The 26,307-nt window shown below is 41.9% G+C and overlaps 1 protein-coding gene across 3 annotated transcripts in view; it reads right to left on the reverse strand.

The window, feature by feature from the left end:
* JAK1 (Janus kinase 1) overlaps positions 1-26,307 on the reverse strand; it is a 52,087-nt gene that overhangs the window by 23,158 nt on the left and 2,622 nt on the right. Inside the window, exons 1-4 of one of the 3 annotated variants that reach the window (XM_064429140.1) lie at positions 15,097-15,200; positions 5,236-5,312; positions 4,287-4,485; positions 3,037-3,160 (exon numbers count right to left, since the gene is read on the reverse strand). In XM_064429140.1, the coding sequence (XP_064285210.1) occupies positions 3,037-3,160; positions 4,287-4,485; positions 5,236-5,241 (329 nt within the window). In that variant the 5' untranslated portion in view covers positions 5,242-5,312; positions 15,097-15,200. Of the gene's footprint in view, positions 1-3,036; positions 3,161-4,286; positions 4,486-5,235; positions 5,313-15,096; positions 15,201-26,307 lie in introns of those variants that run through there. The other 2 variants (XM_064429141.1, XM_064429139.1) reach the window with 2 other exon arrangements.

Genomic DNA, 26,307 nt, shown 5'->3' on the forward strand with positions numbered 1-26,307 from the left:
TCCACCACCATTCACCATCACCTTACACATCCCTATGCAATTTTACAAAAGAAATTTAACCAATATTTAATTCTATGACATAATATTCTACCTAATATACAATATTTTATTATCTATTGTATTACTTGTTATAATATTCTATAATATTTTATATGTTGCATTATGGATTATAATAGTCTATAACATTTTATATTACATTACAATATAATATAATTTATATTATATTATTATATCATATTATATCATATTATATTATATCATATTATATTATATTATATTATATTATATTATATTATATTATATTATATTATATTATATTATATTATATTATATTATATTATATTATATTATATTATATTATATTATATTATATTATATTATATTATATTATCAAAACCTATTCTTCACTTCCAAAACAAAAAAATCCTCCAATCCCTACAAACACCATATGTTTACTTGTATTTTAACAAATACAAAAATCTAAGTAAATGTCAATAAAAAATAGAAAACTCTGTCAAGTACAAAAAAAACACTAACCACCCCACAAAGAAAAAAACCAGCCATACAAATATAAATTACGCAAAAATTACAACCTTTGTATTTCATCCATCTTTATATATTCATATAAAATGTATATAATTTCATAAAAAAGATAAACTTTAAGTTCCTTTATAAGTATTAAAATTTATAGTATTATCAATTTTTATTAAATAATAAATAAAATATAAAATTCAATCAAATAATTAAAAATGTTATCAATACAGTATTCATCATTCAAACAAGAGGGGAGATGTTAAAACTCTAGAAATGAAAAATTTTTAATTTTCTTTACTAAAGAACACAAATCCACAAAATGCTAGAAAAATACTACACAAACCCACAAAATACTACAAAAATACTACAGAAATCCATAAAAATACTACAGAAATAAAAAAATACTGCAGAAATACTACACAGATACCACAAAAATACTACAGAAAGCCACAAAATACTACAAAAATACTATAGAAATCCAGAAAAATACTACAGAAATCCACAAAAAAGACTACACAAACCCACAAAATATGACAAAAATACTACAGGAATCCATAAAAATACTACAGAAATACTACACAGATACCACAAAAATACTGCAAAAAGCCACAAAATACTACAAAAATACTACAGAAATCAATAAAAATATTACAGAAATAAAAAAATATTACAGAAATCCACAAAAATACTCCAGAAATAAAAAAAAAATTACTACAGAAATACCACACAAACCCACAAAATCCTACAATGGGGTCCCAAAATCCCTGCAGGAAGGAAGTGGAGCCCTTTGCCACAGCAGAAAGCAAAGGCAGCTAGGGAAGGGTTAAATTCCCCCCCTGTGAGCAATGACTCCAGGATATTACAAAATCCTGGGGTTTCTCTTCTCTAAACCAAACCAAATAAATAGGACTTGAGGCAAGTGAGAAAACCACAGGGAGTTTCTGTGAGAAGTCCTTTTAAAACATCACCAAAAGTGCAGCAGCATCTGGCCCTGATCTGGGGCAGGGAGGAGAAATTCACACAGAAAACAAAACGTTCTCAGCAGAGGGAGAAAAGTCAAAGCCCAAAAACATTTCAGCCCAGTCCCATCGTTCATTTTAGAGATATCATTAAAAAGGACACCACAAAAACCTATCAGTGTAAGCAAAAATACAAATTATTTCATTTCTGAGTTGTCATGTAGAGTTAATCGACTGTTCTATCGAAAAAAATTAATTTAAATTTTTAAAAATTAAAAATTAATTTCTGAATGATCATGTACAGTTAATTCACTGCTCTATTAAAAATTAAATTAAAAAATTTTAAATTTAATTTTTTAAAATTCATTTCTGAATTATCACATAGTTAATCCACTGCTCTATTAAAAATATTAAATTTAAAACATTGAATTTAAAATTTAATTTTAAAAAATTCATTTCTGAATTATCTTGTACAGTTAATCCACTGCTCTATTAATTTTTTTTCAAACTTATTTTTTTTTAAAGGGGGAAGATTTTAAAATTTTTTAGAAATCATTTCTGAATGATCATGTATAGTTATTCCACTGCTGTATTAAAAAATTAAAAATATTTTAAAATTAATTTTTTTAAATAATTCATTTCTGAATTATCATGTACAGTTAATCCACTGCTGTATTAAAAAACTAAAATTAAAAAAAAAATTAAAAAATAAAAATTAAAAATTTAATTTTTAAAAATATAATTTCTGAATTATCATGTACAGTTAATCCACTGCTCTATTAAATTTTTTTTTAAACGTAATTTTTTTAAAGGGGGAAGATTTTAAAATTTTTTAAAAATCATTTCTGAATGATCATGTATAGTTATTCCACTGCTGTATTAAAAAAATTAAAAATATTTTAAATTAATTTTTAAAAATAATTCATTTCTGAATTATCATGTACAGTTAATCCACTGCTCTATTAAAAAACTAAAATTAAAAAAAATTTTAAAAATAAAAATTAAAAATTTAATTTTAAAAAAATATAATTTCTGAATTATCATGTACAGTTAATCCACTGCTCTATTAAAAAACTAAAATTAAAAAAAATTTAAAAAATAAAAATTAAAAATTTAATTTTAAAAAAATATAATTTCTGAATTATCATGTACAGTTAATCCACCACTGTATTTAAAAAAGTTTAAAATTTAAAAATTAATTTTTAATTTTTTTTTAAAGAATCGTTTCTGAATTATCACGTACAGTTAAACCACTGCTCTGGAACACTTCAAATTCACCCATAAAAGCACTGACACAAAGGGTTTGGAGCCAATTTTCCAACTAACTCTGACCTTGCTCACTCCCAGCTTTGTGAAAACAACTTCTCGTGCTTTTCCAACTTTTTTTTTTCCCAGGTTAACCCCCAAAGATGCAAAGAAATCAGGAGATATTTGATATACATCCTGCTGCTCCTGTCTCCTCCTGCCTCCCTGCTTCCCCGGGAGCTGAGCAATCCCTAAATCCCAAATCACTAAATCCCGTTTTGCAGGTGTGTTCTCTCACCTCATGCGGTAATGGAGCCTGAAGGATGACTTTTCCTCCACCTTGAACACCTGGTTTGGTGCATACCAGAGCTTCTTGTTCTCATCATACAGAGCGAAGAGGTTGTGGCACAGGGGGGACACAGCTGGCACAAAACCACACAAATGGATGAATCACATCCACACCCCAAACACAAAAGCATAAAGCAAATATTGGATCATGAAAAGAAACTGATACTGGGATTAGCTTGAAACAAGTATTAGGGAGGAAGGGTTGAGGTGGAGCTGTCACCAAGGGGTTTGGGGTGGATTAAACAGATATTTCTGGTGTTAAGGTGATCCTCAAATCCTGGTTCTGCCCAAGGTCTGAGCTTCAAAGAAATTGCTTTAAACCTTCATTCTGTCCAGGTCACAGAAAAGGGAGTTCTACCAAACCCACAGCTTTGTTCTCAGCTTTATTTTGTTAATAAATTCAACCCCCAGAGGTGGAAGGAGGTTTTGGCAAACAAGCAGAAAGCTTTGGTGGTAGCCCAGAGAAAGCTTTGGTCTGTCCAGCTAAGAGCAGACTGTGGCATTAATGGGCTGATCTGCTTTAACCCTGCATTTACTCCAGCCCAGATCTGCTTGGGATGGATGTTTACTCCATCCCAGGGCTGCTGGAATTCCTGTCCCAGCTCTGGGAGCAGCTGTGGGTTCACAGCCCCCAAAAGAAGATGCTGCCCACCAGCATAAACAGGTGGGTGTTAAACACCCCTCATTGTGCTGAAATCTCTTCAAAAACAACAGCAGCACTCATTTGTGAGGTTTGTCCTGCAGATTTCCATCATTTCAGCCATTCCCATGGAAGAGGAGCAATTAGGCAAATGAGCTGAAGGGGATTACAAGAATCCAGGGGGAGTGGGCAAAGAAAACATTTGAGGGCTGCAGGAAAATTCCTGCCCAGTTCCCCTGTTCTCCCCCACAGCAGCTGGACAAGGTTTGGTGTTCCATGGGGGAAGAACCTCAGAACTGTAAACACAAAAGCTCACTAGGCTATGAGGTCAAACAGAGATTAAATCCACTTTTTCTGTGGAATTACAGGTGTTTTGCTGAGCCCCAGCCCAGAGGGAAGAGCACAGCACAGCCCCTGACACGTGAGGGATGCACACGAGGTCAAAGCAGCTTTGTGGGGATTTATTGGGACAGGGAGGCTCTTCCTCTGACTGGCACACTGAGGATGTCACTTTGGCTGCTGCCAGGCCCCTGGGAGCTGAAACAACCCCAAATACTCACAACACCTCTGGGCAGCCTCAATGCACAGCTCCTCCGAGGTGAACTCGCCGCTGGAGTAAGAGATGGGGGCTTTGTCCTGCAGGTAGAAGAGGATTTCCAGCCCCTGGTGCTGAGCTTCCAGGTTGAGCTCGTTCTTCTTGGTGCTCCTCATTTTTGCACAGAAAGCCATGGCTTTGCAATCTTCTTTTACGTTGAGATACTGGGAGTGCAGGGAAAAGAGAAAAGGGAAACGTGAGGGGAGTTGGGATTGTCAGGGCACAAATCCAGCACTGCTGGCTGGGCTCAGGTAGGGATTTATCTAAAACCAACGAGGTCAAAAGGGGAAAAAAGAAATGGCAGTGATTATTCTGGTTCTGGGAACTCTGCCCCAAATCACTCCCTTCTGTTCTGGTGGTGCCACAGCTTTCCTGCAAGGTTTCTCTTCTCAAAGCAGAAATAACTTTCACATCCTTCAGCACCTCGTTGGCTGGAAAACAACACTTGAGCCTGAGTGATTTAAACAGCTCATTTGATGTTTCCTTTTTTAAAAAGTCAGCCTCTATTTTTACAGCCCCGTAACAGCAAAATATTCCTCATTGTTTTCTCCCCTCCCAGCCTTTGTGTTTGAAACTGCTGATGGTTTATGAGTCATGATGTATTTTATAAGATTTATTGGCATTTATTTTTTATTGCTACTTCTCTGTCTCTCCAGGAGAACAGCACTGAGTAGGTTTAATGCAAGAACTTTTAGATTGCCAAGAATGCACAACAGGGCAGCTCTGACTCAAAAGAAAATTGCATTTTATACCCAGTACTGAAATAGAAAAAGCAGAAAGTTATTTGAGTTATTTGGGCTCCTTGTTCCGTGTTTTTCTAAGCTTTAAAAAGCCCAAACCAACAATTTTATAGTTTATTAAATTAATCCTCCCACCAAAAAACAATAAAATATGAACCTCCAAAGCCAACACACCTGCATTTATGTGCCTGTGGGATCCTCTACACAACTGAAATGGGTCTTCACTCTCCCCAGGAGAAGCTTCACTCTGACTGAAAAAAAAAAAGGAAAAATAGACATTATCAGGAATGGCTTTGTACAGCTGGAGGCACAAGTGAAATGGTCAGGCTGATAAAATTCCACCTGCAACCCCAAGGAACAGAGATATTATTATTATTATTATTATTATTATTATTATTATTATTATTATTATTATTATTATTATTATTATTATTATTATTACTATTGTTGTTGTTGTTGTTGTTGTTATTGTTAATAACTGGGATCTGGATGTGATCTCAGCCAAGCCAGCCCCAGGAACCACCCAGGAGTTTGGGCACATCCCCTGATCCCTTCTGACACGTTGGGGGCACTGCTGAGATGCAGCCAAAAGCCAGAAAACCTTGGTTATTCCCTGGGTTTCTCCCTGTTTTCAGTCTGGAATTGTTCTCGTCACAAGCCTCAGCTGTGACACCACAGGTACATTTTCCTCTGTGCTTCACCTCCTCCTCCTGTTCATTCCTCACATTTTTCATTAGATATTAATTCCAGTTCTCCCCTGCTCTCTCTTTTTTTCCTTCACCTCCCAGATTATCATTTAAAATGTGTCCAAACTAAACCTGACAGTGCTGCTGGTTTGGGAGCCCTCACCCACCACTCATCTGAGGCTGAACATTCCTCCACTTCCAGGCTCCATCCCTCCTTTTTCCCTCCTCCCCAGCCCTGCCAAAATGTGTTTCAAATAAATGTGTGTTTATTGTTTCTGCTTCACCAGTGTGAGTTAATCTGACCTAGCAGACTTCAGCAAATACTGCTTTAAAAGCCTGAGGCTTAGTCTGGGAAAAGTCAGACAGAGCCACACAACTTCCCTGGTGCTTGAAAAATAAAATTATATTGAAGAGCCTGGCACACATTCCCAATTAAACTGCATTTTTCTGCCATCCCTGCCACTTGAATGCTGAATTTGAGGTTCCAGACACAATCTCTTGGCAATAATATGGGGAAGAAGTAATTGAGAGTGTGATTTTTGGGATATGCACACAAACCAAGAATTATTTCTGCACAGCACCATAAAACTGAAATGCAAAAGGTGAAATATATTAACTTGAATCTCATTAAAACCCCCTGTTAAATTACATATAACTGAAGCTCAATATATTTTAATGTGTGTGTGGGCCTGATGTTAAAAAGATTGCCCAGATGTTTTAAAATGTGAGGGGGAATATAAAACCATTGCCTTTTACAGATTCATAAATCAAACTTCTTGTTTTTCAACAGAGCAGCTCTGCTTTGGTTAAAAGCTCCTACTCTTGGTTTTAGTCACAGCAATTCCCAGAATCCTAAAAACCTTTAAGTGCTGCTTCATTTACAAATCTTCTGGGTTTGAACCAAACAACCCACCATCCAATCCATGATTTATTATTTCCTAATGGGCTTCCCAGACATTCCCCTGCTCATTGTCAGGGATTCACCTTTTCCAAATGCATTTTTATCTTCCAAAAAAGCTCCTTTGAGCCAGACAAATTCCTGCTCTGTCGGAGCATCCTTATCCACACCTACACAGCCAAATGCTTCCTCTCTGAAAAAGTGATTTTTATCCTTTGCCACGGTTTCAGAGCTTCACAAATTCTTATTTGTGTATTTTTTTGCCTCTTCTCTCCAAGGGATGTGCTCAGCCCCTGCTGCATTTGCTTTTTTCAGGCATATTTTAATTTCACTTCATTTCTGTTTCTCCTAGTGGAAGCAGCTCTTTCTGATGCACCCTCCAAAATATTTTTGGGAATGCAGGATGGCTTTTCTTGAGATCCCACTCCCCCAGTAAAGGCTTTTCCTGCTTATTTAAAATCCTGAGCCACCCATGGCTGGCCAAGGGAAGCCAGGTGAGGAATTCTTTCCCTCACACACAGACAGAGCCCTCAAAATCTTCTGGTATCACAAACAATTATAAAATAGGGGGAGGGAAGTCTAAAGGTGGGTTGTTCATCAGTTTGGCCATTAACATCAGGATATTTGAGAGAGAATAATATTTGGTAAAAACTCAAGTTCCTGGCTATGATTTGCTACATTTGAAACCCAGCAGCTCCAGCACTTTTAAGGAAAAAAACAAATGTACAACAGTATTTGTTAAACAACCCCCTTAGACTCGTGCATGCCTCAAAAACTAATGAAAGGCAGATGCAGAAATTAAATATTTTTGAAACTTTGTGCAAATCTTCCTTGAACCAGAAGGATGCAGAAATTAAATATTTTAGAAACTCTGTGCAAATCTTTCTTGTACCAGAAAGATGCTCCAGCATAAACCAGGATCCTGGAAGCCAAATGCAAAGATGGAAGGTCCTTTGCAGGGCAAAAGTCCCCAAAATACGAATACAGGAAAATCCCAGCTAAAATCTGACCAAGCCAAAACTCACTCTGAAGCATCATTTGCAAGTTCTTCCTCTTTTTTGTTTTTTTTTGCTCTCTCAGTCAATCTAGTTTCAGGTTTCCTAATCTCTTAAGAGACTGAAAATTTAGATATGTGAGCACATGCTATTTGTTTTCCACAGGATTCTCTCACCAAAAGTACATTTTATTTGTTTTAATTATTTATTACTGTGTTTATTCTATGCTTTTATTCAGTGATCTCACCAGACACTGTTTACCTCAAAGCAGAATTAATAATTCCCCTTGGGTTTTTCTGTGATATGACTGATCCATGCTGTAAAATTGTGTTTTAAAACAGGGCCAGGAGGGCACAGAATGGAAATTTTCACCAGAAGTGGTGGATGTGCAGCACAGTTCTCCAGAACTGAAAACCAGCCAGCTTCATTAGCAGCATGTTAGTATTAACAGCTATGAAATATTTCCATTTTTAGCTCTCCAGCTCCTGAGTGCTTCCCAAACCCACCCTGCTGCCCTGAGGACTGACCCTGCTCCTTCCCTGAGCCATTCCAAGGCATTTTCAGCCACTTCTCTGAACTCCATGAGGTGCCACCGATGTGGGAAAGGTTTCTCAGCCCTCTCAGAGAGCTGGGTGTTAATGTCCCACCTTGATTGTCCTGCCTGTGATGGATGGGGCAGGTGCAGGGGCACACAAACACAAAATCCCATTTTTTTTCTGTATTACCTGCTCTTTCCAGCCTGGTTTTCCTTTGGATACAGACTGGGATGCTATAATGACCAATTTTTCGTGGTTGGTTGGGATGGAAGTGACCTTTAAAGGTCACAACCCCTCTGCAATGAGCAGGGGCACCTTCAGCTATGTTTTTATAGCTTGTAAATATGTGCTTAATTCTCTTTCATCCCCAATTTCTGGTATAATAACTTTAAATGATACAATTCTTGGGGTTTACAACCAATTATTCTATCTTTGTACAGTCAACCCTAAGCACTTCCATGCTAAACCAGGATCAGCTTCCTTGGAGGCAAAGAAAGCCTCAAGAAACCTCTACAGAAACCTTCCAACAACAACCTGATTTATCTGTAATGAAGTTTTGTATACAGAATTAATTTAATTTTAATACGTTTTTCCTCACAACCATCTAAAAACCAGCTTTATTGCTCAGGCTGATGCTCCCAGGGCTGAAGGGGCATTCCAGTGTTAAAGCGATTTACACGGCCAATTTGTTTTTATTCCTGCCTGGGACATGGCAATAATGATCCTTTTCCTTCCTTGATGTTCTCCTCTCTGATCCCCGTGCCCAGGCAGCTCGGGGCTGGAAGATGGGATGGGAATTCTCTGGAGAAGAGCCACGGCACCTTCCCAGCAGCGGCAGGGCTCGGGAAGCGCGGCCTCTTCCCGCTGATTTCCTGAGGGGCATTTCAGACCCTGCAAAAGCTTCCAGGGAAACCATCCTGGCCAACACCTCGCAGGAGAAAGTGTTAAGGGTTGTGAGGAGCTTGTTCCTGAGGGCTGACGTGGCAGTGACCTCAGCAGGTCACTGCAGCAGGATGTGGCAGCGCTCCGGATGAAAGTTAAAACTTCCATGGCAGTGAATTTAATGGGAATGAGGAGCTGAGAGCGAGGAGGGATCACGCACAGCAGCTCTGCTCACACTGCAACAGCTCAGGAAGAGAGGAGCCAGGGAATGGCTCTGCCTTCTCCAAGAGAGGAGAACACGCTGCAGTCATGGTACAGACCCAGGGAGTGGGAAGAATGGAAAAGAACGGGGAATGGAAGAAAACCCACCCCAACAGCAGCCATTCCTCTGCTGATGGGAGACCAGAGCAGGGAAAATCATGATACAGCTGGACAGTGAGACACTGGAGAGTGTCCAGAGGGGCAACGAGGCTGGAAAGGGGCTGGGAACACAAACCCTGTGAGGAGCCCCTGAGGGAGCTGGGGGTGCTCCCCTGGAGAAAAGGAGACTCAGGGGTGCCCTCAGCACTGCACAGCTCCTGCAAGGTGCCTGTGCTCAGCTGGGCTGGGCTCTGTCTGCAGGCACTGACACAGCCAGAGCTCACAGCCTGCACTGCACCCAGGGAATTCAGGCTGGAGATCAGGGAAAGGTTTTCACAGAAAGGTGATAAAGCTCTGGGATGGCTGCAGGGGAGGTGGTGCAGTCCCCATCCCTGGGGGTGTTTAACAAAGCCTGGATGTGGCACGGGGGGCCAGGGTTGAGTTGGGGTGCTGGGGCTGGGCTGGGCTCGATGGTCTTGGAGGTCTCTTCCATTCTATGAATTCTGTGAACAGACCCTGTGTGGACACAGGGCCAGGGCAGGGCTGGAGCAGCCTAGCTAAGCAGCAAAAGACACCAGGAAGGAGGTGAACCTGTCTCATTGTTCACTCCTTCCACATGAAGGTCTGAAACTGGAGAATTCCTCCCCTCTTTAACGAGGAAGGAGCAAGAGAGGTCACCTCATCCTGTTCTCCTGAGCCTTAAGATCTCAGAGATCCCACCACGCTGAAATGATGGATGAAGAAACCTCTGGGGACTCGTTATGCATCTGCAGGCTCTCAGAGCTCCAAGTTCTCCTAAAAGCCAGGTTTTAATAAGCCAGACTCCATCTCACCTCACCTATTCATTGAACAGAATTCATTTACTCCACAGGTGTGGAGAAGGGATGATCCCCAGGTCCCAGCTGTACCATCCTGGCACCTGTTCCACTGGATAATTCCTTAGATAATTCCATGTTGGTTTTCTTAGTTTTTACAGAGATGGAGTAACTGAGAGGAGTTTTAAAAGATTTTATTCCATTATCAGTCTCGAGGAATAGTGAGACATAAGAGATGTAAAACTCTCAGTGCTTATATACAAATGTCCAAAACTGTATCAACTTTCTGTTGAATTTCAAAAATTCTTTCCAAACCCATTACCCACAATTGCAAAAGAATTGTTTGTACCCCACTGCTGCAAAACAACCTCCATGACCCACGGGTGCTCCTCAACAAGGGAATCCCACATTTCACCAGTTTTTAAGGAAAAAGCAAGCACGGATTTATTACAACAGCACCTGGATTTCTGACGGTGCCTCAGATCTTGTAAGAAACAAACCAAACCAAGCAACCAGCTGAGGTCTAGCAAGGCCAGCACTGGTGAGAAACGTTCTCAACGAGCCCTTTCTGCAACTGAGGAGCAACGAAAGGAGCTGCTGGCTTGCCCAGGAAATCAGTGCCAGCCCTGGCGATGCCCAGCTCTCCACATCCCACCCTGACAGAGAGCTGGAAGCGGTTCCTCCAACCCCTCCAACCCCACCAGGTGACCTTCTCACAGGCTTTGCTTTCTGAGCGTGTGAAACACGCCGAGGGGCTGGGCCTGGGTGACCACAGAGCTGCTGCAGAGGTCCCTGCTGCTGGCTCGCGGCCACCCCGGCTCACACACCACGCAGGGTCACTTCCCTCCTGCTCGGCCACTTCCTGGGGAGCAGCTCCAGATGTTCTTCCTGACCTTTTGTGCTTTCATGTCTTAGCACGAAATGGAGGCTCTCGGCCTGGCTCCCTCCTGCCCTTCTTCTCCAGGCAGCACTAACTGCACACTGTGAGCACAACTGCTCAGCCCCTGCAAGACCCCCCCCAAAACACAGATCTGGGGTTGGAAGGGACCTTACAGATCATCCCATTGCCACCACGCATGAGGTCACCTGGCCTCAGAGAAGGAACAAGCAACAGGGGAGGGCTCGCAGCAGCAAAATGCCTTTTGAGCAGAGATCAAAACTCCTTTAGGACAGAGGAGGAACAAAATTCCTCTAGGCCAGCACCATCTTGCACTGGAGCTGAGCTGCCCCAAAGCCGTGAGGAGATCCCAGTTCCTCCCACGGAGCAGGAATTCCTGAGGGCAAGGACCAAGCCCAGCTTCCCTCAGAAGAACAAACTGCAACAGTGGCACCTCAAAATAAATGTCACCACCTGCTGCCATTCAGGTCCCTTCCAAAGGCCCTGAAGAGCTTCTGATTACATCTCCTGTGAGAAGGGCAGAGCCCCTGAACCCCCAGATCTGGCAGTCATGTACTTCCTGTGGTGGCTTTGCACCTCGGTAAGACTTTTTTGATGGTTTGCCTTTTTCTTTTTTTTTTTTTTCTTTTTCAAATGTGGTGAGAAGATATTGTTAAAGTTTACTCTGAAGGGATCACAATTTAAAATGAGGCCCAAACAAAAGCAAACAAAACTTCACCAGTTCTGTTCACCTGTTAAGAACAAACCACCAACAAAAATATCCTCTAAGCAAGAAACATTCCTGCTATAATAGAGTTGAAACCCATGAAATTCCATAATAAACTTGGGATTTACTACTGACAAAACCCCTCTCTGTGCTCTCTGCTCCTCTTTTATTAAGTTAAAATCCTGCTCTAATGCTGGTAGCCCCCATCTGTATTTAGTCACAAAGGTGCACAAGATCTTGTCAGGCTCAATGGAAAGTGGACAATATGGACTTTTTCAACCCAAAAAATTCCTAAGTGGAATTATTGGGCTGCACTGGTTTGGTGTGCATAGAAAAAAATGTTTTCAGTTTAGAAAAGTGGGGGCAGAGTGAGCAGCTTGAGCACTTCATGCTAAAAATGGACAACCCAAGGAAGAACCAAATGCCACTGAGACATAATTTTTAATATAAATGGGAAATACAGTTATTTATTACCCATCTGTTGGGACAAACACATACACAAATTTCTTTTTATTATAAATTAATCACCAGAGAGCAACTGTACTCATGGTTGGCTGTAAAGACATTTATCCCCCTTAGTCAGGGGAAGGAAGTGGGACAGTTAAGGGACTTGGCTGGACCAAAGTGAGGTTTGCAAGTCCTCTGACTGAGAGGGATCCTACATCTCCATCTCGGCTCATCCCTTTAAGCTGCAAGTTCAAATCTGGATGAGTGAACCCTCCCCCAGGACATGCTTTGGTTTGCCTGCAATTACTTTTATCTTTTCAGGCTTTCATGAATCCTCGTGTTGCCTACTCTGAGTTCTCACATTGGCACCTTCAAAAAGAGGAGCTAAGCCCTAAATGCCACCTGGAAGGATGACAAAGAAATGATGTGGTTCAGATCTCCCCCTAAATGGATTTTCTCTGATCCCAACTGTACCAAAGATTGGGAAAAAACACTTTTAATTTCTCCCAGATGAAGGCTCTTTTCTTCCCCAAAATCAAACACAAGGAAACTGGAAGAAAACACTTGAAACAGAAGAAGCCAATCAGTGAGAGCCAAACAAAGCCTTTAGAAAGTTGTCTCAGTAAACAGCTCGAGCCCTGCCAAACGCCAGGATCCTTGTGCCTCCCTTTGGAGGCCAAAAGCAGAACTCTGGCTCCTCTGGGACACTAAGGACACTTTTTCCAAGGTTTTCTAAGGATTCTCATGCAGAATGTGAACAGCCAGCTGCCAGCTGCTGCAGCTAAACTCTTATCTAACAGCTGCTTTCTCCTCAACCAGAGGAACACCCTGTTATTTGTCTGCTATCAGTTTTATCTCTGAGACAGCTCTGTTTGAGCAGAGCAGCTCTGCCACCACAGCAGGAAGGAACCTGTAAATCCAGTCCTGTCCTCCAGCACCACCCCCTAACAAACCTCAGTGCTTGCAGACACCCCACACATCATTCCAGGTTCTTTTTCCATCCACCCAAAGCTGTACCAATGGTTTCCAGCCACGAACTTTCACTGCCAGTTTAGCTGTGAATGCTGTGCTACAATTCAGAGTTTGCTGGTGTGAGTCCCCTGCCAAGCACGAGCTGCAGCCCAGCATCACCCTGGCAAGCAACCCAAATATTTACCCTCCATTCATTCGATCTCGTGGACAAACACACCCACTATTTTTAACTAACTGGCTAAATAGGAGTAGATTTTACATGTTTGCACCTGAGAATTGTGTCAACAGTGGTTCAAAGGTGGTCAGACACGTGAGTGGCTTCAGAGTACAATGATGAGCAGTGGGACTTTTTTTCCTTTCCTTTTTCCTTTCCCCTCCTGTTATGGATTTGAAACTTTGTCCTGCAGCTTGCACGGTTCTCCTGTCACTGAGGGTTTGGTTCCAGAATGCCCAAATTTGCCTTTACACCCATCACAGACTCTGCCACACTTCACACCAGCACAGATCTCCCCGCAACAGCAATTCCAGCCTGGCACCAACAACTTTCCTGCCCCAGAAAGCCTCACACCTCTTCCAGGTTAACAATCCAAATAAACTCTTCTATACACTTCTGGTAGGGCTGAATCATCTCGTGTGTGTTTACAATTCATTCATTTCTCTCTTTTTAGAAAATATTTGCTTGTGCCATTTCTGCAGTGGCTCTGGTAGCTCCAGGTGGTCTTTGACTCCAGATCCATTGTTCTGTGAGTCTTATATCATGCAGAAAAACTGAAAAAAACCTCAACTTTGAACATATATTCTACATTCAGAATTCAAAGTCAAAAATTATGAGAGGAATGTGAACTCTATCTGCATTCCCAGCACTGTCTGAGTATTATGAAAACTGACAATAACTCAATTTCTTGCTTTGGCCAAGAGCAGTTTCATAAAAGTTTACAGCCAGTTAATTTTTCAGTCCAGCTATGATTTTCTTCCAGCTCTCCAGAAGCCCAAAGCAGCACACATTTCCCAGCTGCAGCTCTGCCTCCCTCTCCCACAGGCAGCTCTGGATGCAGGAGCATTTCCCTGCTGCTGCAGAGATCTTTGGGCTTTGCTCTCCCAGGATCTCAGGCACACAGACACGGGGCAGACAGGAGTGATGCCAGCTCCAGTTTATCCCCATGCAACCAATGCCCAGAGAGGCTGCCTGGAACAGAGCCTAGGCAGTGTTAAAGGATCAAGTAGGGATTTATTAAAAGGCCTTCAAAGGATACACCTTGGGCACTGCAAGAGCATGGCCATGGTGATGCCTCAGGTTTGGGTTTTCTGTTTTCAGACTCTGAGCTGCTTTAGTGTGTGGGGCTGGGCTTCACACGAGGGGATGGGGAGCTCTGCACAGAGCCGGGACACAAAACAATTCCTGCTCCAGCTGGGCACCAAGGACAAATGATCCCAATCTCAGCCCAGGAGCACAAAGCCCGTGGGCTGCAGAGAGAAAAACAAGCAGGGTGGGACTGCAGGGGCTGCAGTGGGGTTGGCCACTGAACTGCAATGTGCACATGGAGCAGAGCTGAGCCCAGGGAGAGACCCCGGCAGCGCTCGTGCATTTTGGGGCCATTTGGGTTCATCCTGGGGGCAGCCCTGGCTGGGCTCTGCTGCTGCCCGAGGTGGATCCATGGAGGAGATCCTGTGAATCAATCCCTGCTTTATTCTGGAGCTCTGCCCAGCCTCTGCCCCAGGGCAGCCTCTCAAGGCATCAGCAGCCCCCCAAGGATGGTGGGCATTGCCAACGGGGCTTTGCAACAGCAAAGTTGGGACTTGTTTATTCCATTGTGGCTAAAACCTTGCAATGTGTACTCACATATTTAACCACGGCCCTCTGGAGACAAAATTCCACCTGGTGATGTTGATAAACACCTCTAGGTGCTACCAAGCTGCTCCTGCTGGTTTTAAAGTCCACTTAATCCCTGTAGGCCCAGAGGCAATCCTGTGAGTAGCAGCACTTCTGGAAGCATCAAACACAAGAATTATGCCCAGACCTTAAAAACCAGGAAAAAACAGGACTGAAGACATCACTCCTAATTAATTAAAGGATCTGCTGCCACAGACAGGGGCTTTAAGAGCTTACTACAGCTCTTAACTACCTTTCCTGTAAAGAGCTTAGTACAGTAAATGTGAGTAAGCAAATATTAAAAATAGCTAAGCTGGGGCCACTCTTGCTCAATGGCTTTTAGCACTGACTCAGACAGGGGTGACTCATCCCAAGGCTCATCCCAAATCCCTCCTGCCCTGTCTGCCTCCAAGAGCTCCTGCTCCACACCCTGGACACCAGTGGCCACTCTGAGGAGCTCCAGGACAGAGGGGTCATGGAAACACCACGACAAATTCATCAGCATTTGCTGCTCCTCCTTTCAGCCTGCAAGCATCACTTTGAAAAGGACCATTTATGGGCTCGTGCTACTGAAATCCAGTATTAAAAAGGACTTAAAATTAGGGGTTGTCATGCTTAAATCACTCTCCAAAAGTTTAACAGGCAACTTCCAAACATTTGGCTTCAGAAAATAATTTCTTACCCTTTCTCCCTGAATTGCAGCCATGCTGAGCTACTGAGCTGCCCTCCAAAACACTGAATTACTGAGTGAGTTGCCCTCTAAAACACTGAATTACTGAGCTGCCCTCCAAAACACTGAATTACTGAGCTGCCCTCTCAGACCATCCCCAAAAACCCCAAGCTGTGCTCACAGAGTTCTGAATGCAGGATCTCTGTCCTTTGTTGTCTGAACCCCACAAAAATCAGAAAAACCCCTCTTTGTCTTATTTACAGGAACTGGTGGTCACATACAGGGAATTTCCACAGAGTTAAGTTGGTAATTTTTATACTTTGACTGTGCATTTACCATGAAAACAGAGAACAGAAAAGCCTTTTAAAAAAATCTTCACGACAGATGTAAAGTTTAATCAAGATTAATTAAGTTAATCAGATAACAGTGATATACAGACACTAGAGGTGGCAATATGTGATCCTGTATATTTTATATACACAAGTAAGTCTCCAGAACTATTTATGTGCTTAAAAATTGTATAAACCAAAGTCTTGCCAGAATTGCAGTGATATTGAGCCAATAATTAATTTAAATTTAATAAATAAATTAAATTGTCATGCCTTAAAAGAGATCATAAAGAAATGGCAAAGGGAAGAAAAGAGAGAGGCCAGGGGCAGCAGAGCAGAGTTAATGTTGTAATAATCTAATTAATCCTCACATAAATCCTTCAGAAGTTCTGTCGGGTTTTTATTGCATCTCCCCCTCTCACTGCCGAAATAACAAGTTTGTTTTGAGGTTGAGTGGTATTTTTTTGGACATCAAGGGAAAAAATACAAGAGGAAAAATCCTGAAACCTTCAGGAAAAATACTTCATACCTTGTGGAAGTTGCTGAGTATTACACTTGCACTACTCCATTAGGCCCCTATGAAAAAATTATTAATTTTTTTCTCCCTGTTAGGCTGTGCCATCTATTAAAAAATACCATTTTCTGTTCTTTTTTTTTCCCAGAAAAAGCACAACATCACTAATTTGGGTGAAGTTTTCATCTTAATTCAGAAAAAAAGAGGACAGATAAACGTTAAGCCCAGACTAACTTGCTCATAAACTATTAAAACCCGTTTGCCTTTGTCCAAACTAAAAAAACCCAGCAGCAACGAAGTCCCAGCTCAAACTGTCAAGTCACAAAAACAGGAACTGGGGTTTTGTGTTTCCCCTTTTGAACTTGATACCAGAACTAACAAAACATTTTGTGCCTCAGACACCATGAGACACGAAATTTTCTGATTTTTTTCTTTTTTTGGAGGGGGGAGGGTAAATTTAGAATTCATTATTTGCTGCAAAAACTTGGGTTTAATTTTAACTGAGCTGTGAGTGCAGCTTCACACCCCCTCTGGATTTTTTTTTTTCATATTCCTGCAAATGAGAAAAAGAGAGGAGTGAACACAGATGGAAAAGAAGAGTTCCAAGGGAAATTTGTGAATGCCACAGCCAGGAAATTTGGAAAGACAGAGGGAAAAAAATAAAAAAGAGAGAGACAAGTCTGAGGAACTTTAAATCACAAATCACACTTCTCCCTTTTTTATTCACTGTGATGAAACTGGCTGGTTTACAGTCACAATTCCAAAGCCTGGATTTCCAACCCAAAATATAGAAAAAAGAACTTTTGTGAAGCATCTGGACATTTCCTGCTTGGCCCCAAAGCTGCAAATACAGTGCAGCTATTCTGGCAATAAATATGTAACTGCAGTGGGCAGCACTTCCTGCAAATTCCACTGTGGGAGGCAAATCCCCCTGCAAAGCACATGGAATCCTGGAGAAAATCAAAAAAAAAATAATTTATAATAATATAAATCCTGGAGAAATAAAAGCAGAAGGTGCAGAAGGTGCCCTGTGCATGCACAGCCCGAGCTTTCAGCTCTAAATTTTCTTCTCCAGAAAGAACTTCCTTTTTTCTGGCCTTAAAAACAACCCAGAAATTGAATTGCAAGTTATCGTGCAGGAATGTGAGCAACAAAACCTTCAATTTGATCTTGTTGTTGGTTCATCCCTTACAAAAACGAGCAATCCCACATCAGGCATTTCCATAATTCACAGAAACCTCTGGATTTTTGGGAGGTTCCAAAACCACTGCCCTGTCACTGTAATTACCAGAGCGTTGTTATCCCAGGAGAACTGACTCAAAAAGCATCAGCACATTAAAAAAAAAAATACCAAAATGCTTGAATAGCTTCAGAATTCAAAGATCTGAGAGAATATTTTAGTACACATTCAATAAATATTAGGGACATGAAGCAGATCTCTGTGCTGAAAAGTTAATCACAGACTTAACAAGACAAAAACCAAGACAAAACACAGAAATCAGTTTTAGGATAAAATATCTGTAATTCCTGCAGTATCCTGGCTGTATCAATCCCCCAGCACTTTTCTTAAGCAATCTGGGAATTACCATGTGCACCTCCCAGAGTGCAAATACCTGATTTTCAAATCAAAATGTTGCCCTGGGTGTCACAACCTGGACATCTGGCCACGAGCAAGCTGCATTTCTGCCTGGGTATTCATGCCACCAAGTCAAATTGGTTCATTTCTCAAGTGGAAATGCACCTCAATTAAATTTAACCAGCAATAAAAAACCAATGTTTATTTTTAGGTATGTGACTTTTGTGCATACACAGTGGTTATCTTTATGTAAAAGATTATTTGCAATTAAAAACTGCCTGCTGCATCTCTCCACACAACGCCAGACACAATTTTCCATGTAAATAGATAAAAAAGAGTAATTTTCCTCATTCTTACAGGGAAATAAACTCAACAAAGCCATCAGTGCACAGTCTATTTTTGTCCCTCTTCAGTGCTCACTGTACAACTAATATCTGACATTTTAGTGGAACAAGACATGCAGAAAACATTCTATGGGCAAATTCACCTGAATTTAAAGAAAAACTCCATAATCCTGTTCTACAAAATCAGCATGAGAACTCAACCCCCAGGAGAGAGAAATTTGGACAGCACTATTTCCTCATCAATCAGAGCAAGGAGAACGAATTCCACTTGGAACTCTTGCTCTGTACATTTTTATTTGGATGCTATGAAAAGCCTGGATTTATTAAGTGCTAAACACTCCAGAAATACCATCCCACTTCTTATTTTTGTCTCATAAACCCAGAGCTAATGGATTGTGACCAGAAGTCACTGAAATCAGGGCAAAGGACTCCTTTTAGGCTGCTTCAGACTCTGCTTTCTGCCAGTTCTCATCACATGCTTGGCCTGGACCCACGGAATGGTTTGGGCTGGGAAGGACCCATCTCATTCCATGGGCAGGGGCACTTTTCCCAAATGAAAAATGCCTTTGATAAAAGCTCTGGAAAAGACACCCTGCCATTTCAGCTGGGAACGATGGGAGTTTAAATGAGAATTACAGGAGCCAAAGCCACAATTTGAAAATCTTGTAGATTCTTTGCTGTTTACTGTAACAAACAGATGGGCAAGGGAAGAATTCCAGATATTCCAGGAACAGCCATTCCTTGCTGGTTGTCAATAGGACTGGAACACACACATTTAATGTGGAAATAAACCCAATTAGAAGTTAAAAATGGATGTCTGAGGTGTCAATTGTATTAAAAATTATTTCTTACTAAAGTGCTACCTGAAAGATGTTCCAGCCTTTTAATGAGAGGACTGGTGTACAAAGTATTTATTTCCTTAAGCATGAGATGACATTTTGTCTTATTAAAAGCACATCCTGACCAAATCACCATTTTTCTCTTCCTAAAACCAGAGCCTTTGGCTTAGAACAAGACCAAGCTACAAAATGAAAGAGGAAAGAACACAATTATTGTATAATTAATTGTTCTGACCCCCCCATTACTCATGCTCACAGATAAAAACCCATCCTGGTTTATATTTTTAGGTCCCAGCTCCAGGAAACAATCAGGACCAAATGCAAATCAAAGCAGGAGAACAAACCTGAGCTGGAAACAGAAAATGATGTGAGGCTCAGCAGGAAAACTCCAAGCAGAGCCAACTCCACAGCACAATTCTGAGTCACCAGTTCTGCTGAAGAGCACCCAAAAATGAACTTTTCCCTCCTGTCCCCATTTTCTGGCTCACCCCTGACTCTGGATGAGGCTGAGACTGATGGGTGAAAAAAGGGAATTACCCAATTTTGACCCATTTCATAATGGGATGCTCATGGAGCAGAGTCCTGGCCTAAACCCCATCCTTAAGAGTCTAAACTAAATCCTAAAAAATTAAGCTGTACTAACGCAGAGCTGTAACACACAAAGCTGCTCCTTAAGCTTTGGCTGGGGCTTAACAAAGGAGACATTTCTCTTTCAGGCTGTGCCCTCCCAGAGAGTTCAGACATGTAGAAAAGTTTTATGGGACCAGAAGTGTGTATTTGTTCAGAAGATAGGGATCATTATGTCAATTTTCCCTGCTAATTAACCACTCCCAACTTTCCCTGTCTCTGGAACTGAGCAACACCAGGTTTTAATAAACAAATACCCTGAAAGAGCCTGGGAAAGCTGCTCAACTCCACTGATTTAGAAAACTTCTAAACCATACAGAAGATATTTTTTTTTTTATTTAAGGATAACTTGGTGATTAGAACATCCCCTAAAACATTTCTAAAATTGCTGTGGCTGCCAGCAGATGTGCAAAGAGCCTGGTGAAGGTGTCAGTGCTTTGCTGGTGGTTATCAGTGTTTATTGGTGAAAAAGGGAATTGTGGCAGCCAGCAGAGCAGGGCTGGGACATTCTGAGGATCATGTGCACTCCTGGCCTGCCCTAAATGCAGAGCTACTGCAGATCAAGGAGCTCCCAAAGGCTGAGCTGAAACAGGCACTACATCTTATCCCTGGAAAAAGCTGTGGTTTTAACAAAAACCTTTGCAATATCAGCAAAATGATCAGGAAGAGTGGTTTGCATCTCAGCTGCATTGCCAAGGCTGAACTCGCCACAAAGCTTGGAGAAATGCAGTTTTTATGTAATAATTTCAGTGATAGGCACTGGGTGTGCACAGCTGGGTTTTACAGAACCCAGGGGCCAAAAGGGAGCAGCAGAGTGGGCACACAAACAAGCACAGCAATCTCACTGCTAATTAAACTTCATCAAGCTGTTAAGTAACAAGGACTCAGCGGCCTGAACAAGTCCTGAGGATTCTGCTCATCAAAGCATGAAACAAAATCAAGGAGGGGTCATGTCAAGAGTGAAGGTGAGGCAGGATACACATTTATAGGCTGGCAGGTCCTGCCTTGATCACATAAAATGAATATTTACATAAAATTAATATCACATTAAATAGAAAATTAATACAAATTCAGATAAAAATCAGATAAAATTCAGATTTAAAATATAAAATTACAAACCACATAAAATTAATATACAGAGAGAGTTGGTGGTTCTAGAGGAAAGATAAATGAGGCACAGACACAGCAGCAGGCCCAGGCTGTGGTGCAAGTGTGGGGAGAACAATTCAGTGAACAATTCAGTGCCTGATGGAGCTAAACTGCTCCATGTCAATTCAGCTTGCTGTTCCTCACAGGATTTTCCCAAGTTCCACGGAGCTGAGGAGAAACCTCCTGAAACTCCAAGGATGCCCCAGAGCAGCTCTGCTGCCTCCACACACACCATGAGCCAAGGAAAATTTTGGGGTTTTTTGACTGAATTCAACAGCAAACTTCTAAGAACACAGTGTGATTAAACCTGGAGGTGCTGATGCCCTGTGCAGGCTGCCCTGGAGCAGAAACTGGAGAAAGTTCCAGAACAAAGCAGGGATTGATTCACAGGATCTCCTGCATGGATGCACCTCGGGCAGCAGCAGAGCCCAGCCAGGGCTGCCCCCAGGATGAACCCAAATGGCCCCAAAATGCACGAGCGCTGCCGGGGTCTGTCCCTGGGCTCAGCTCTGCTCCATGTGCACATTGCAGTTCAGTGGCCAACCCCACTGCAGCCCCTGCAGTCCCACCCTGCTTGTTTTTCTCTCTCAGCCCACGGGCTTTGTGCTCCTGGGCTGGCATTGGGATCATTTGTCCTTGGTGCCCAGCTGGAGCAGGAATTGTTTTGTGTCCCTGCTCTGTGCAGAGCTCCCCATCCCCTCGTGTGAAGCCCAGCCCCACACACTGAAGCAGCTCAGTCTGAAAACAGAAAAGCCAAACCTGAGGCATCAGCAGCACCCTCCTTAACTGCAGGGTAAACACCCAGTCAATCCCCAGGAGGGTGAAGAGTTGCTAACAAGCCCCGTTAATCTGATCAGCCCCTCAGCTCTGAGGTGTTTAAGGCAGGGTTTAAAAGGTTTTAAAAGGTTTTTAAGGCAGGCTTGTTTGCTGCTGTATCTTGCTCATATATCTGGAGTCTGGCTGAGCTGTCAGTCACATGTCCAGGAAGCTGAAAGCGCTGTAAAACCCACAGGGCTGTTGGTTTTTTTTTTTAACTTGGCAGAAGATAGCTGTTCTTTGGTGAAATGCAGCTCTAAGCCAGCCATCCCTACTTGTCCTTTCACTTGACATCCAAATCAAACCCAGGCCCTCCCCTGTTAACCAACCCCACAACTCCAAGAGAGTTGTTCAAGGCCATGAATTCCTCCTAAAACAATTGTTGGTGTAGAACAAGGCAAGTTGATTTTTTTCCACTTGGTAAAACAAAGGTTTCCGGGGAGAATTCCAGCTACAAAGCTCTGCCAGCAATTTGCATCTCCATGGGATGCATCCATCAGGGTTTGTTCTGTATCACCAAGGAACAACCTCGATGTTCCCCTCAGGACAGTGAGCACAACTGGCAATGAATTGCTATGATCCTACCAAAAATCAGAGATCACACAGGCTCCTTGTCTCTGACCAGAGTCTGGATGAGCTCTTGTCTATTCCTTGTCTTTAGGGCCTGGATTTATTAAGAAACTCCTACAAATCAATACCTAAATCAAATAAAAGCCATTTAAGCCAAGCCCTGAGGTTTCTAACAGAAAAGTTCCAAGGTTATAACTCCATTTCAGAAGCACCTGGTGCCCATTACAACCTAACAGACTTTTCCACCAGGAACTCTGGAAGGCAGCAAGGGCTAAGTCTGGGAACTGCAGCTGTTACTTCATTACTAAAATCAAATGCACCTTTCTCTTCCTTCAGCATTAAGGACAAGAAAGAAGCAAAAGAAAAAATATATAATTTCATATAAATGCAATACAAATCAAGAGCAGGAAAGAGCAAAGAGGCAAACAGTGAATTTGTAATCCTTTTTTTTTTATGAGGGAGGGTAATTCCTGTAGCACAGAGTGACAGAGCTGTCGAAGGTGCCAACACAGGCTGGCACAAAGGTGTGATACACACAGCTCAGGCTCCCTGACCTCTGGTTCTTTATGAACTTTTAAACTCTCAGCCCCAGCAATTTCAAAATTATTGGTGCCTGCTTTGCCGTACTTTGAAGAAAAGTGAAATACAGAAGTGTCCAGGAAGTGAAAGGTTATTTCTTGTGCATCCTCAGTAAACACGAAACGCTGAGTGCACAAGAAAACATCACACAAAGTGACCTGCAAAGGCCACCTTGCAGCTGAATTTTGGATTTGGAATTCAAAACCCCAGCGCTGAGGGTGGCCACCCCTTTTTTCCATGCAGGAGGCCACCAGCTTGAGATAAAAGATGAGAGTTTGAGACCCTGGGGACAAAAAAAAACAACAACCCATGCAAACAGATTTAAATACAAAAGACTGAGCCTAATGCAGTACTTAAGGTGATACCTTTAATACTTTTTTGTCCTTTAAACATGTGATGCTTTACAACTAATTTATCTTCATGAAAAGATAAAAATCAAACAGAACAACCCGCACAAATATAAAAAGCTGCTTTGCATTTGTTACCATACTTTAGTAAAATCCAGAGGACAGCCAGGTATTTATGGATGGCAAGCACCAGGAAGTCATTTAGACTGTCCGAGTGCCAAGGTTTTTAAGGCTTGTTTTGTTTATTGTATCTCTCCGTGCTGCTGGAGGCTCAAAATGAACATAAAAGTCACCTCTGCCAAATTGCTTTCCTGAAAATCCAAGTCCACACACAAACAAATTGTGCTCCCTCTGCTCCCTCCTGTCCCAGTCATGGAATGAACACTCTCCGCTCCATTTTCCTTATCTAAAAAAAAGTGGAAGGTTTAGATCTGTCCTTTTCCTGACAAACAAGGTGTCAAGGGTTTTTCCCAGATTTCCTAAGCTGAACAACAATTTTTTCCTGTTCTAAATGGTATCAGTCAATATTAGCTCAGTGCCAGCTTCCAGCCAGGAAAATTAATTATTTTTAAAATCTCAAAGAGCTGAAGTGAAAGACCAAAAAGCTCATTTTGAGAGAATATGCACCACATTGAAGGGTTATTATTAAGAGTATCACTAATACAATTTAATATTTCAGTATCCTGCTAAACTCCAGCTGGGCCCCCTGATGAGCAAGACAAATTCCACTCAGTCTTGGAATAGCTGGAAGAGACAGGAAACACTCAAGGAACAATCTAAACAGCACTTGGAGTCCAAAACTGCTAAAAGTTTGAACTATATTCATATTCTGGGGCTTTAACAAGCCAAAGCCCCCCTCAGATCCATTCTGTAAACAAGGGAGGAATGTGCAAATTCCCTTTAGGAGTTTTCTCCTGGAAGGAGGAACAACAGTTGTCAGATTTTGTGTTCAAAGAGAATCATGCCTTTGGGAGCTGGGGCCAAACTCTTCACTCACAGTAAATCCCACACGTTTCAAAATTCAGAGAATACTGCATTAAACACTGGAATAATTCCCTTTATTAGCAGAGCCTCCCCTGTGCAGCAGACCTGCTTCAAAGGAGTAGCAGTAAAATCTGTCATAAAGCAAAGCCACCAGATAAATGGATTTATGACAGCTGAGCTTCCCAAAGCCAATCCCCTTGCAAAGGCTCCCTCTTGCTATTTCCAGAAAACTTTTTGCACCCAGATTCAAACAGGACCAACAGCAACACCAAACCATTTTAATTATGCTATTTTCCTACTCTCTGCTTATTTCCACCTTACTTTCTCCTCATATAAAAACTCTTTTTTTTTTTTCTTCCCCCAGGCTTTCACCACTACCTTTCTCCACAGTCCAGGATAATGCATGAATCCTCTGCTTTTCCCTCACCTTCCAGCTCTTTTCCTTCATCTCCTAAATTACCTTTTACACCCCAGAGGGGGGAGAAGGAAATCTAAAATAAGTTCAACAGAATAATTTTATATGCCAGCAGTTTCAAGGCATAATCACAATGACATCACATGCAGAGAACATGTTAATATCACTGTTATCAAACCTCCCACACTGTGTAAAAGCATTATTGATATGCAAAGTAACTGTTTCAGACTTTACTTTTCCATGTCGAGGCTGCTCTCCCAGTTTCCTGTAGCTCAATTTTTCTGTCAGTTATGCAACTTACGTTACATTTATATAACCAGCTCAAGGGAAAAAAACAAAACCAATAATTACTTCAGCCAGCAAAACTGTTTGCACTTTTAAAAAGCCCTTCAGCATGAAGAAAATGGTCAGGGCATGTTCCTTCATAATCCACCTGTCTGCAACAGGCCAGGACATTAAAACCACTAAATTATACTTCCTCCTCTCCACTTTCAGTCAAGAGAAACTTGCAGCCATTTTGCCCAAGAAAACCATCAGCAACTTCTTCTTCCAGCAGTTTTCAGCACTGTTTCAGTTTTTTGGAAGGATCTGTGTGAAACAAATCCTGGATGGGAGCCCCCAAGTGCTGCTAAAGAAATCAAGTGGGAGAAGAACCCCCCTTCATCTGTCTCTTCATGTCCTGCATAGAAACTACAGCAAGGGATGGAAGTGGCCATTGAGCTGCCAAAACCCCAAAATGCTCTTTTTTTTAAGGCTCCACTTTCTTTCTTGATGAGGTTCAAGAATTTCTGTCTCACCCTGCCAGCAAAACCGAGCTGCATCAGGCCATGAAAAGCTTTATTGCAGGCAGGCTCTCAGCATTAACTGCCTGAATTATGTGCTTGAACTGTAAAAGCCATTTTCTATCAATTTAGCAAGTGTTTGCCATCACAAATACCTGAAATCTAATTGCATTTTAAGTGCTTCAAAGGTCTGGAGCAACTCCGAGCGTGTTTACAGGAATAATGCCTGAATTGCAAACTGGTAGCCAGGCTGAAAAAGAACAACGTGAATATTGCCAGTTCTTCACCCAGAAGAAAACACTTTATCATTTTTAATTGCTGTTGGACACCAGACAAACCAGGAACCGAGCCCCAGCTCGGTGTCCCTCCAGAGTCTGGCTTCTCAAGCTCCTTCCCGGGTCAGAAATCCTCACAAGAACCCTTTTCACACCTCGACAAAAGCAGTCCTAAGGGTTTGCTTTTATGTGGGAAGGCTTAGGCCTGTCCAAACAATGCAAACACCTTCCTCTGCATGGAACCAGAGCAGCTCCTTCTGCTGCAATTCACAGCCAGCACAAGGATTATCCACCTGGCTGCTGGATTTTGGAGCTCCCTTCCTCATTTTGAGCCTCTTCCCCAAGGCAGATCAGGCACCAGAAGG

Source organism: Passer domesticus, chromosome 7 (genome assembly GCF_036417665.1).
Source record: "Passer domesticus isolate bPasDom1 chromosome 7, bPasDom1.hap1, whole genome shotgun sequence".
In the NCBI taxonomy this organism is placed as follows: domain Eukaryota; kingdom Metazoa; phylum Chordata; class Aves; order Passeriformes; family Passeridae; genus Passer; species Passer domesticus.